The 13685-nt window shown below is 40.7% G+C and overlaps 1 protein-coding gene across 3 annotated transcripts in view; it reads left to right on the forward strand.

Annotated features, from left to right (window-relative positions):
* Positions 1-7766, forward strand: part of LOC138000028 (neuronal acetylcholine receptor subunit alpha-7-like) — a 41391-nt gene extending 33625 nt beyond the window's left edge. For all 3 annotated transcript variants that reach the window (XM_068846149.1, XM_068846150.1, XM_068846148.1), the window contains 4 exons: positions 3792-3901; positions 5313-5631; positions 5787-6045; positions 6919-7766. In XM_068846149.1, the coding sequence (XP_068702250.1) occupies positions 3792-3901; positions 5313-5631; positions 5787-6045; positions 6919-7544 (1314 nt within the window). In that variant the 3' untranslated portion in view covers positions 7545-7766. The remainder of the gene's footprint in view (positions 1-3791; positions 3902-5312; positions 5632-5786; positions 6046-6918) is intronic.
* The last annotated feature ends 5919 nt before the right edge of the window (positions 7767-13685 follow it).

The raw sequence follows: 13685 nt of genomic DNA on the forward strand, positions 1-13685 counted from the left end.
TGTTGTTTCCGATGCTATTTTGTTCAATTGCTTTAGTTGGAGATTATTTGGCTTCTTCTTGGAGAATGTTTTTGGATCTCGATTTTCCCAGTTCCCTTCATCTTGTTTGATATAGTTTTTTGTTTGATTTCTTTGTGCTGTTCATCTAAATCTATTTCTGGACTTGGGTTCCTTTGTTCGCAGTTTCTTTGTATGGTGCTGCTTGATTGATCTTCTTTTTGTTCTATCTGGTTGTTGATATAATTTGCAATTCTTAATGAGGTTGTTTTGGTGGACTTGTCAATATGTGCAACTTTGGGCAGTTTTACCCAAGTACTTGTAGCCCATTTCGTTCCAAAACTTGAGAGTTAGGTCCGGAGAGTTGTTTAATAAAGCTGCTTTCATCTGACATGTTTGCAAATCCATACACATCTTATCAGTCCACTTAGTTCGGCGACCACGTTGGTTAGTTACATCACTCATGTCGTAGACTCCTCTCGAAGTATTTCTTCCTACTTGAGCGTGCTGGCGCCGATGTTTCCGTGTTGTAATGTCGCTGGTGTGGTAAATCCACAAAAGCAATCGAAACAGTAGAGTGAGTCGCATTATTTAAGCGAAAAGATGAAATACACGGCGGAGCTTAGAAACACACGTCTGCTCCTCACCGTTATTATTAGTGAGATTCATCCAAGGGAAGCTTGTGAATTCGAAGAAGGCTAGGACAGTTAAGGACATATCCAAAGTTTTTCCGAAACTAGTATTCGAAGGGAAGTTATCCGCAGTTATTAAGCTTTTGGATAGCGAGAGCTCAACGGGCTTACTCAACCTTACCCCAGAAGTCCTACAAGGGCTGAAGGAGAAACACCCGGAAGCGGCAGATATCGCGGATGAAATTTTATTATACGGGTCCATTAATTACACTCCTCCTGGCTGGTTGACTTGGTCGACGAGAAAATGATCTTTGATGCTGCAACCAAAACAAAGGGCTCAGCCGGGCCGTCGGAGATGAATGCCGAGCTATATCGAAGAATCCTATGCACCAAGAAAATCAAAGCTGAGGGTAAGGTTTTGAGAGAGGAGATAGCCGTTTTCACAAGAAATCTATTAAAGCTCGCTTACCATCCATCTCTGCTCGAAGGCAATACCTCTTGCAGACTCACCCTCCTGGACAAAAACCCTGGAATACGACCTATTGGCGTTAATGAGGTCCTGAGGTGAAAAGTTGGAAAAAATATTGCTGGTTTTTTGAAGGAAGAGATCAAAGAGGCAGCGGGTCCCCTTCAGGTTTGCGCAGGTCATAGCGCAGGCTCAGAGGCCGCGATACATGCTACGAATCAAGTGTTTGTAGAGGAATGAACAGATGGTATTTTATTGATAGATGCAAACAACACCTTTAACCAAATGAACAGATCCGTCGCCTTAAATAACAACCACATAACCTGCAAGGAAATGTCACTTTATATTATTAACACCCACAGAAGCCCTTCAAGGCTCTTTATTTGCGACGGAGGTGAGATATTTTTACAGGAGAGTACGACGCCAGGGGATCCCTTGGTCATGCCCTGGTAATCGGTCAATGCATCAATCATGATCCAGAGCTTAAGGAAAAGCACACCAGGGGTTAAACAAGTATGGCTAGCCGACGACTCGGGTGGGGAGGGGGGGGGGGGGCAAATTGTGCTGTTGTATAACTGGTACAATCACCTGAGTCAGGAAGGAAAGAAGTATGGTTATCTGAATGGATCAAAGAACTGGCTGATTGTCAAGTCAGACGTACTTGTAGATGAGTCAAAGAGGGTGTTTGGAGATGAGGTCAATATTACATCTGAAGGTCAGCGCCACTTAGGGGCTGTCATCGGATCTCAAAAGTTCAAAGATCAATATTGTCGGGAAAAGGTCCTTGGATGGAAAGGAGTACTCGAAGCACTATCTGAGATAGCAAGGAGCCAGCCTCATGCAGCCTACACTGTTTTCACGAGGGGGCACAAATCCAAGTTTACCTATTTCATGCGTACAGTAGAGTAACATGAAGATTACGTTGACCCAATCCAAGAGGCGATCGACGACTACCAACACTATTCGGTCAAACGGAGCCCCTCCCTAGTCATCTGCGTCAGCTCGTCACCCTGACAGCCGCTAAAGGAGGGCTAGGCATACCCAACCTACGGTTCGAAGCTCCACAGCAGTTTGCTTCTTCTACGTCATTAACAGCATCGCACTTAGATTCTATTACCACACAGAGCATGTTCACGGTGGAAGGTGAGAATTCCATGGAGGAGTTGAAAAGACAACATCAAGCCTTGAAAAACTGTGTCGGTGAAATCGACAATTGAAAGTATTGATTCCACTCTACCCTTGGATCTGCTGCGGTCAGTTAACCAATTGAGAGACAAGGGTGCATGGCTTACCGCAGGGACTCTTGTCGGTCAAGGCTTGTAATTGGTGCTGAATAAACAAGAATTCAGAGACTCTCTGCGTTTAAGGTATAATATGCCCCTGTCCAAGCAAGTGTGTTTGTGGTGAGAAGTACACCGTCTGCCATGCCTTTTCATGCAAAAAGGGAGGGTTCGTAGCGCATAGACACGATGGTGTTCGCAACCTACTTACCTCACTAGTTGGTAAGGTTTGCACCAACGTTGAAGTCGAACCACAACTACAACCTCTCGATAATGAGCAATTCAACCTCAGAAGCGCCATAACAAGCTCGGACGCAAGACTGGACTTCAAGGCAGAAGGCTTTTGGTCTCTTGGAGTTACAGCATTTTTTTATGTCAGAGTAACGCATGTTAACTCCAAGTGTAACCAGGGAAAAACAACATCCACAATCTTTAAGGAGAATGAGGAGGAGAAAAAGCGGAAGTACCAACAGAGGGTACTGAACGGTGAAATATGATCAATTACTCCCCTAGTTTTTGGAACCAACGGTGAGATGGGAGCCGACTGCAAATTGCTTTCTCAAACGCCTAACCGAGAAGCTCTCAGAAAAGAATAAGGAACCGTATCACACGACTATTACTTGAATTAGAACATTGCTTTCTTTTGAGATTTTAAGGTCGGTACACACATGCGTAAGAGGTTCCAGGACACCCTTCCACAAAATCCCACAAGGGGATTTCATTGATGACTGCCGTTTAAACGCTATTAGTATTTTGGGATCTTTTTAATATTTTTATTGCACTTTTAATCGAAATGAATTGTTTTTTTTTTAATTGTTTTTGTAAAAATATGTTTTTTTAGATACTAGGGTGCTGAATATCTATATTTTTCTTACAGAATGTATGTATTGTATTTTTTAAATAGCTCTTTAATGTAGATAGATTAGATTAGTTCACTATTGTTCTTCCTCTTAAATTTGCAAACGTGAGGGATTGCTTTAGGATTTATTACTTTGTCTACGTGCTACATTATATGGTATCTTTTCGTAGTCCTTACCTTTTCTTCGCCACTATTGAGCTAACCCGGCAACTAAAACTTCGACAGGTCACGCTTTCCCTAACGTTACTACACTACGATGATAACCACAAGGCAGTCTTTAGACATCCGCTTTACGATGCTCAGACTTGCTCAGACTACTACGAAAACCACGAGGTGCGCGACAGTCTTTGCGCATCTGACGTATGACGTCATTCAAAACGGCGCAGAAAATGTAGACGGTCGACAAAAAAACTCAAAAAAGGTCACCTTGAAACCACAGGACACTCAGGATTATGAGCTGTGTTCTCCTTTACCGTACGCAATTGTTATTATTATCATCATCATCATTATTATTATTATTATTATTATTATCATTATTATTAATATTATCTCTACAGGACTGGAATAATCCTTTCATGACATGGAAACCAACGGATTATGGTGGTGTCAAGGAAATCAATATCCCTCCGGACATGATTTGGGTGCCCGACATTATTCTTTATAACAAGTAAGTTTTATTACTCGGGATACGTAAAGGTATACCGAGTATTAAAATGAATTTGAAATCCGGAAGTCCAGAAAAATGTACAATAGAATTAAGAAGCGGTAATTTCATTGGTTAAAAGCTATGCGCAATGACCCCAAGGGAGAGGTTGTAATTGAAAATGTAGGACTAGTCCCTGCGACCAAATTAAAATAAACCAATCACAGATCGGTATCACAAGCTCCCACAATTCCTTACAAACTCTGTTTCAAGTTGGCGGGTCACGAGGAAGACGATTAAACCAGTTTTGAAATAATGTACACGAGTACTCGAAATCTTGATCGAATTTTCGCCCCTTTTTGTTTCTGTATTGGCCACATCTGATTGGTAACAAAGCACTTCAACGTATTTTCCGCTTACATCCGAACTTATTTGGAAGCAATTCAAACACTGAATAATTTCGCTGAACAATCTGCGGTTTGTACCGAGCTGATTTATTTCAATGCTACATTGCTATTTTAATAATTTTGGTTTCTTAAGAAAGCCGCAGAGTGAAAGAATGATACCGTTTGCCCCCAGTTTTTGCTACTTTCCTGTGCAATTAAACACTACTAGGGACTAGTCCCTGCGACCAGTCCCTTCGTGTAAACTCTTCAGGGGACTAGTTGTAGGCACTAGGGGTTTCACAACTTTTCTCTCTCCTCTCTCGCCTCAGTGGTGTTTCACAGTTCCTTGGCCCACTGGTTTCACTTTGTTTGTCACCCCTGCATTGCGTAGATTCACGTTATTTCCAATCCAGCAACCTGTACCTAATCAAATTACTTCTTTTGCTTGCAATTGGCGACCTATTGATTTTATTTGTAAACACTAAGCGATGTTCACCAGTCTGTTATTCGTTGTCATGACCCCTCCAGATTTTAATTGGCTGCAGAAACATTTACTTCTTTTGTTCCGTAATTAGCAAATCTGAGCATCGCTTTAGCCTATTCAATCCTTGTAGTTTGTTTCTAACTCTTTCAAAATGTATCACCCTACTTCTGCGCAAATGGTATTCCGAGTAAACTCTTTGAAGAGTGTTTTGTTTGAATGTGATTTAAGCGTTGAGAATTAAAAAAATATAGTGATTATTTTCTTTCATATTATCTGTTAAATCCCCGTTAATTCCCTTATCGTAAAGGAAAACACCGGCGTACTCTCCATCAGGCGCATAATGACCAACAATAATAAGACCTTTACTTACCTTCAAATAAACAAGAAAGAAATTTACACGCATTGAAATTTAATTAGAGAAAGAAGGAGTTATTGGATTCAGACCTAAAATAGCTATATAGTTAAAGAACTAGAAGCCAAATAACATAAAATATTTTACAATGTGTGGGGAACTCTGAGACTTCTTGTTTGGAGCAAGAATTTCAACTCCTCTACTTTTCCTCAGCGCCGATGATCGCCTTAGCTTAAAAGCCACATCTGGATTCACAACGCATGTCAAATTAAGGCATGATGGGAATCAAACATGGCGGGCACACATCATCTATAAGAGCATGTGCAACATAAACGTCAAGTACTTTCCATTTGACGAGCAGTCTTGCAGAATGGTGTTCGCCTCCTGGTCACATGACGTAACCGCCCTTGACTTGAGGGAAAGGCGTGGTCTGCCCGGCGGAAAAGCAGTTGCAAAGAAGGGAAGAGGCTCGGATGTGTTTCAGGAAAACGAAGAATGGACTGTGGAGTGGATCGCCATCGAACGGCATGAGGTGGGTCTATGATGTCTAATAAGCATTTAAGCTATGAAACTGTGTGTGTTTATATTCATCTATCGTAATTAACCACCACAGAGTTACGAAATATTTTTCGAAAGGGATGCGTACAGTGTAATTGACTCCAATTACAATTAATGCTCCTTTTCTAGAAAGAAAACGACTGCTGTGATTTACCCGTCGCAGATTTGACCGTTACCATGCTTCTGCGTCGGCGCACATACTACTACGTCATGAGCCTGATCTTGCCTTGCACGTTGATTGCTTGCACCATCTTCCTTGAGTTTATTCTTCCAGCAGAGTCTGGCGAAAGAGTAGGCCTGGGTATTACAATTCTTTTGTCAATGGCCGTCTTTCAAGAGCTGACGTCAGAAAAGCTACCATCTAGCTCCGAACACTTTCCTTTGCTGGGTAAGTAACAGTAAAACGTGTGGAGAATATCTAAGTCGTAGCTAACTCTTCCTGCTTTCTTGTGGTGGTGGTGGAAGGGAGGGCTATGTACATTATAACTAACCAATGTAATCAGTTACCACTATTTCACTGCTAGATTTCTTAGGATCTTGTGATTTCTCATCACGTGATGTTAGAAAAGTTTGTTTAAAAAACATTCTAACCAACAATTTTTCAACTAAAAATTACAAAAACAAGTTTTGAAAACTTTGGGTCCAGTTATTCAAAGGCAGATTTAGCTCCTGATCCTGGATCATAACAGGAAACTTAAATTGCAGACCACATTTGGATCAGAAAAAGTTTCCACAAAGATGTTTTAGCTTCCAGCATAACATTACAAGGTTAAGGCATTTTTGACAAGCAAAATTCAATCCTGGGTTTGTATTTGATTGTGGATTAGTGTCAATGGGTTTTTGAACAACTGGGCTCTAGTGATGACAGATTGTTGATAGCATTTTTCTGCCGCTTGAGCTGGCTAAATTTTCCTACTCGGCGTTAAACTTTTATGTATTTCTTATATTGAGTTCGTCGTTTTATCTGTTTGGCTTCTGCTCCTAGTGATTGTCAAGTATTCCGTATGCTTTCAATTCACTCTGCATGGATTCATTGGTCGAATAATCACTCTTCGGAGGTGCCAATACTAATGACCATTTTAAAATAAAGACTTACTTTAAAAAATCTAACGCAATTAATTGTTTTTGATGGCAAATCAATCCATAAGTTTGAAATACAACAACCCTGGTGATGTCAGATAGACGTACAAGGCACCCTTATTTGCACCCCGTTCATAAATTGAATTTTTTTAGATTTACTTCGATTCTGTTTGATTGACAGCCATGTATTACTCCGTATCAATCATGGAGATAGGCACCGCACTTGGCGCTACATGCATTATACTCAACTTTCATCACCGCAACACCAGAATGCCGAAATGGTTTCACAAGATCGTTCTTGAGTGGATTGCAAAGTTGGTCAGGTATAAACCCAGGTGCCTCATGCCTCAGTTTAACTCAGAATTAACGAACGAAAATGCTCAAAAGGTTCTCGTTCTCCAAGGAAACTCAGGCTCTGACAGAAAACGTAATGACACCCTCGACGTGGACAGGGAATCAATTGAGTTTGAAATGGACCTTTTTGAGGATCCTCGCGGAGGGCGCGAGCAGGTTTCTTTGGCCCAAAACGGCAACCTTAACATTCCCACAAGCCACGTTACCAGGAGACGCTCAGTTAAGCGGAAACCTCTGGACACCGCTGAGAGTGACACATCCGAGGCGCATATAACGGAGACGCGGTTTAAAGATTATGACTTCAACCAAGAGGAATTTTATAAAAAGCAGTGGCAAGATGCAGCCAGAATTTTAGATCGTTTCTTGCTCGTTGCCTCGTTTGTTATCGGATCTATTTCGGCCATGGGCATCTTCTTACAGTCTCCTCGTATACGGGAATTGTTTATCCCATAATGCGCCGGCGGCAAAGCCATGCAATGTTTGATAGGGAATCTGACGGAAAAGGTCACCATCGGATACGCTTCTTAAATTACTACACCTCTGATGACTCAAACTACTGTCAGTAGGTTGTTTTCAAACTGAGTTCCTTGGATAGAAGCCTTCCACGGGTTAAATGAAGCTTGTCAGTCATGCCTGGATAATGATTACCAGCCATTCTTGCCTCACAGCTTAATCAGAGGCTTCAACGACACGCATTTAAACAGAAACTTCGCTGGCTGGTTTTCCTAAAAATGGTACAAGTGAATAATAAGTAAATATAAAAGTGAGAACTCCCTTTAAACGATCAGTCAATAGAATTATATGCCTGTACTTGGCAGTTAGCACTGAGAGGGCGCGGCCTCAGCTCCGGTGTTTAGAAGCCTTTGACCACTTGGCCGGAACCCTGTTTCTTGAGGGCATGCATGATCCTTTTTCAGATTCACTGGTTGGCCTTATGCAATATTATCATCGCATTTCATCTACCGTATACCCCTTTTTGGGGAACTCCTACTGATGCAAGTCGTAAAACTAGAAATAAACGTACAGCACCTTTAACCATGAAAGGTTATTTATTTTGTTATGAGTTGATGGAACCATAGTTAATAACTATGATGGAACTGTAAATGTGTTTATACGTTGAGGAGAATTTCTTTGAAGGCAGGGTCTTCACTGAATGAGCCTGCAAAAGAGTTTTTGACCAGTTTGAGTAGTCTGGCATTGTTTCACGTGGTTATTGGCTGGGTTCAAATTCCTCCCTGAATATCATGTGAATTGTATAAATGTTCCCTACTTTTTCAGATTAAACTATAGGGTTAACCGATATGTTAATTACGAAGGTCCATACAAGTGTTTAAAATCTATTATATCATAAAGATAACATTGTCTGTAGGTACATCATTGAGAATAAAGGGCGGAAGTTGGCCACGATTTTAAAGATCCTCCTTATTCTGGCTGTTCCACCTTCAAACCTTACAAGGGAGCTTACAATATTGAGCAAATTTCTTCACATGCAGTATAGACTGGAACAAAAGAAAAAGAAGTTTAATATCCTAGCTGACTTTCAACATGGATGTAGAAATGGGAGATCCTGCGAGACCCAGCTTGCAACCACACTGGAGGATATCGCCCTGAATATGGATAGCGGCATTTAAACGGACATGCTTATTTTAGTTTTCAAAAGCTTTTGATGTTGTCCCCCACCAACGCCTTCTCACAAAGCTGAAATACTATGGGATTGAGGAAACATTCTTTCCTGGATCTGCACTTGGTTAAATCAAAGAAATCAAAGAGTAGTTGTCAAAGGAAAATTCTCTGCACCTAGAAACGTCCTATCCGGGTGTCTTGGCACAGGAGCGGTACAGGCTTGCCTCTTCTTCGTGATGATTGTAAATGACGTTGGTGACAACCTTTCCTCAAAGGCTAATTTACGTTTATTTGTTGATGACAGTCATCTACAGATCAATAAAATCTGAAAATTAGGCAAGAATATTGCAAAAAGACTTGGCTAATCTTCTCTTGTGGAACCTTAGGTTTTATCTAAAGAAATATAATCTTAATGGGATTCTCTACTTCTCCCATTAGTTGGGGGAATCACATCCCGGGAGGCCACCCACCACCCTTATTTAGGAATAGAGCTATCAAGTGATCTTAGCTGGGATTTCTATAAAGCTGCTATCATAAGAAAGCTAATAAAATTCTGGCCTTCTTCTGCAAAAATCTAGGCAATTGTCTAGTTGAGGTAAAGGAACAGGCCTACCCTACCCTTGTTAGAGCCCATTTAGAATACGCTTGTAGTGGTTGGGACCCTCATCTTTCTAAACATATTCTGGAAATTGAGAAAATTCAACGCAGGGAAGCTCGCTAGGTCAAATCCTGTAACATCTGATGTAACTGAGGATTGTAACGACACCGGGTTCTCTGAGAATCCGGAGGCGTTACAAACATTTTAAAAGAACTTGCTTGGTCATCGCTTTAGATAAATGCTAGACTCCAACTTACGTGAAACGCCGTAAACTATACAGTTTGCCTTAAGATACCAGACCACATTAACCCTAAGGGAAGTAGAATCACTCGCCAGTATAATCCTAAGAAGTTCATTCAACGCTACTCATCAGGAAATACTTACAAGTTTAGTTTTTTTGCTAGAACGATTAGGGATTGAAATAGTTTAAGTGATTCTGTGATTGAATCTGAAACATATGATGGCTTCGAACGAGCCATAAGTAATTTAACTATTCAATTTGTTACAAGAAGTATTTGATAAAGACGAATCCTTCGTCGAATTCTTAAAAATCTTTAATTGTCTGCCACTGTCAAGACCCTTTGGAAGTAGGGGGTAGTTTCTAAAGAAACCAGAGCGAATCCATTGATTCGCTCTGACGAAGGGCTAACGCTCGAAACCTCAGCTTTTAGAATCTCTGTACGGTGGCCAATTTACATTATCAACTCCGTTGATAAAACCAACCTTCGGAAGTAGCCTGCGTAGCAAGCGTTTCCGTGGGGTTTCCGCGCAAATTTCGATATTTTGGCCGAAAAAAGAGTTCGTTCCTTGCCCGCTGGAAACACTTGCTATGCAGGCTACTTTGGAAGTATCTGATAGTGTTTATTTTCGCTTATATTTATTTTAATATATTTATGTTATATTTATAAGTATCCTGTATGTCGATGCTGTGAGCTATACCTGACTACATTTGTAATGGAAAACCTTTATAGATTAGAGATGTAGATGTAGACCAGGCGTAACCCTAACTAGTGAGACCCGAGCTCTCATCCTATCAAAATTTTTTAGCTATCCTGAAAACTATTATCCTACCTTTTGACTGTTTCAGCTTCATACATTTTTCAAGTCTCAACATGCTCTGTTGACATAAGGCCAGAACGCCATTTGTTAATCATTAACTCCAAATGCATTTTGTATAGCTCGTGTTATGGAGAGGCAAACAGATATTTAAATTAAAGCTGCTAAATAAAATCACCCTTCATGCAGTTCAAATTGCCTTTTTTGTTATCTAGAACGCTTCGCTCCATTGTACACATATATAAACAACAATGTCCGCAGCATTATTGTATCCTATACGAGTCCTGGTCGTCGAGCAGTGCAGTCTAGTCGAAACCGCGATGCATTGTGGTAAAGAGTCAGCTTTAAGTAACCATTCTTGGCAAAACAGTCGCGATATTTTTGGCTTTACCGTGACTATTTTTTCCATTATGGATAGCTGCTCTGCGCCGGGACCAGAATGCATTGCTCCAAGGAGGAAATTTGCATCTAGCAGGAGTCACAGAACATTTGAATTAAAGATTATCAACCTCTTAATCGAAGATATTTTGAAACTTGCGACATGTCTTGAGCTTACGCCTTTGGTCTCGCAGTGTTATTGATAATCTAATTGGATTTGAGCAACCTAACGATCTCTGTCAAAAAATTGAGCTACCGTTTAAACATGCATTTATCCTGTATTTTCACCGTTTTAACATGATACATTTAATCCTGTACTTAATTAACGTATTCGTTTGACATAAACCAGATCACCACTTTGTTAATGATCAATTCCAAGTGCATTTTGATTGGTTTGGACAGGCAAACAGTAGACGAAATTAGGCTTCTTAGACTCTTTATTCATCGTGTTGAAGTGCGATAATAATCAAGTATTTTCTTTTCCCTCGCGTTAAATTGACTGGAGGTGGAGTTCGTGACGTCAGTAACGGGCATACTCGTCCAGCATAAGCTGGTGAGCTCGACCAGTTACGCATCATTTTTTAACCTTGATGCTATGCTGCAGCTGGTTGTACTTCAGCGGCTGTGACTGGTGGTTCTACATCAGATACGCATAATTCATCTGGAACGAACTTGGGCAAACTTATTTTCTGCCTCTGTTAGTTCGTCTGGTATGAAGACGGCCACAAGACGCATAATGCTTCTGGAAGAACTATCCAGTACTGGATTATGCATCATATATAGTTCGTCCCGTCTTTACAGTAGACGTACAACATTAGAGACGCACAAGTCGTCTAAACTTGGTTATGAGTCTCGAATATAAGAAGGGACAATGTGAATTTGATTCTCTATCGAATTCTCCATTTCTCGATCGTGGACATTCATGCTTTCGGAATTTCTATTCCGCTATAATCCCTACTGGTCAGTGATGCGCGACTGAAATCTTATTCGAAATCACGTCTTTGACCTCCAGTGTGTACAAATGATAATCACGATCAATAAAGTTTCCTTAGTTCCGAAGCCAGGAGCATGAGCTAAGCGAGTTGTCTCACTCACGCTTCGGAAACCGGACCCTTCCCGCTTTAGAACGATAAGGGACACCTGTGAGAACAGATTTCTGAAGGTGCTCCCTGGTTAAATAAAGCTCCTATATTATTATTACTGACCCTAAGGGTCAAAGAGCCATTCATCTCAGACATCGCGAGACTCTTTTTTGCGAGTGTCCATGTTTGACATTGGTGGGTTGACGGTAGGAAAGAACATGGTTTTCATGGGGTGCTGAGTGCTTTAATTCAGAGGTGGTGCTAGTTGGTAACTAAAAACATCGCTAAGAACCTCTAATCAGGGGCATTCTGATGAAAGAGTGCACGTGTTCAAATCTCATTCCGCCATTATAACTGAATTGGGCTTTTGTGATCCAAGGCAGAGCCAAAGGAAGGAAGTCCGAGAAATACGGATTTCTGGCTCTTCTGCGCATTCTCAGGAATTTGAAACAGTAACGGTCGTCAACGGTTCCAAAATTAGGCTGATTTCGTAACAGAACGTGAACATCAGTTGACGACGGCGCCCGTAAAAAAAACTCCATATTAAGGACGGGTTCTACTAATTCAAAGGTATTGTTGCCCCCGGTTTATGATTATGCAGGAAATGTAGATCAGAACAAGTGTTATTGAGATCCAAAAAGAAAATTGGGTAACCACGCATTTTTTAAAGATAATTGATGAATAATTTGTAAAAAGCTTTAAAAGACAAAGCAATGTAAGGCGTTCTGTTCTCAAATTGGAAGCGTTGATTATCTCTCAAAAACGCATGGTTTCCCCAATTTCGTTTTGGGATACCACGAGTACTTACTAAGGGATCTACTTTCTCCGCCTGATAGTTTAAACCCGCGCAAAAGATTCACTGTATTGGTAAGCATCACCGATGAAGGAAACTCGAGTATCTCGAGATGCGCAGAACGTATGCGCAATAACATAGTAGGCTCCGTCCTTAAGTCAGAATTAGAGTAGAATTCAGAACTATTCCGTGTTGCTTTTCCCGCCGTCGACTGAGGTTCCCGTTCATGTTGCTATATAATTGTAATAATAATAATAATAATAATAATAGTAAATAATAATCCTGATCATCATCTCGGGTTTACATAACTTGTCGAGAATTCTCCCAATTCCCCCATGTTTAATAGTGAGGCTATGGAAACACGGGAAAAAAGTCATCTATTTCTTTTGTAAAATAGTTTCCTCAAAGATATAATTCAACAAATTAAATGAACATGCTGGTTATTTATTACTTCTTGAATGGAAACAGATGTGCTTGATACACGCTCATATTTCCTCCCAACCAATCAAAACGCGCGTCTGACAATACATAACCAATCAAAATTCCGTGTGATGTACACAGTCGTATTTTCCATACTCTCATCTCAACGACAGGCTGTTGACCAATGAGAGTGCGCGTACTATTCTTAATTATTTTATAAAGGAGAAATAGCAGCTAACAAGCTCCGATATAGTGATCAAAGTCCATAAGAACAAAACCTACAAACTCATAGCTATGTCATTACCATCAGACAGAAACCCTCATTAAAACGACCACTGAAAAAATCTCCAAATATAAAGACCGTAGAGAGTGAAACAACTATAATGTGGGAATGAAAACGGAAACAATACCAGTTGTTATAGTGCTCTATGGCTCACCAAGAAGCAACCTGAAGGAACCAGACTCCACTTTCATTTTCGCGCCATAACCCCAACTGTAGAGCTGTGGGTCTCAGGCTAATCAAGAAGGGACTGGAAAAACACACGGAATAACTCCCTGGGGCAATCAACATCAATGAACTCCCAAAAAATAACTTTATTAGGAAACACCCCACATAACTAAGGAAGGTCACGGTTTTGTCTTAA

The sequence above is a fragment of the Montipora foliosa genome, chromosome 4, assembly GCF_036669935.1.
Source record: "Montipora foliosa isolate CH-2021 chromosome 4, ASM3666993v2, whole genome shotgun sequence".
Lineage (NCBI taxonomy): Eukaryota > Metazoa > Cnidaria > Anthozoa > Scleractinia > Acroporidae > Montipora > Montipora foliosa.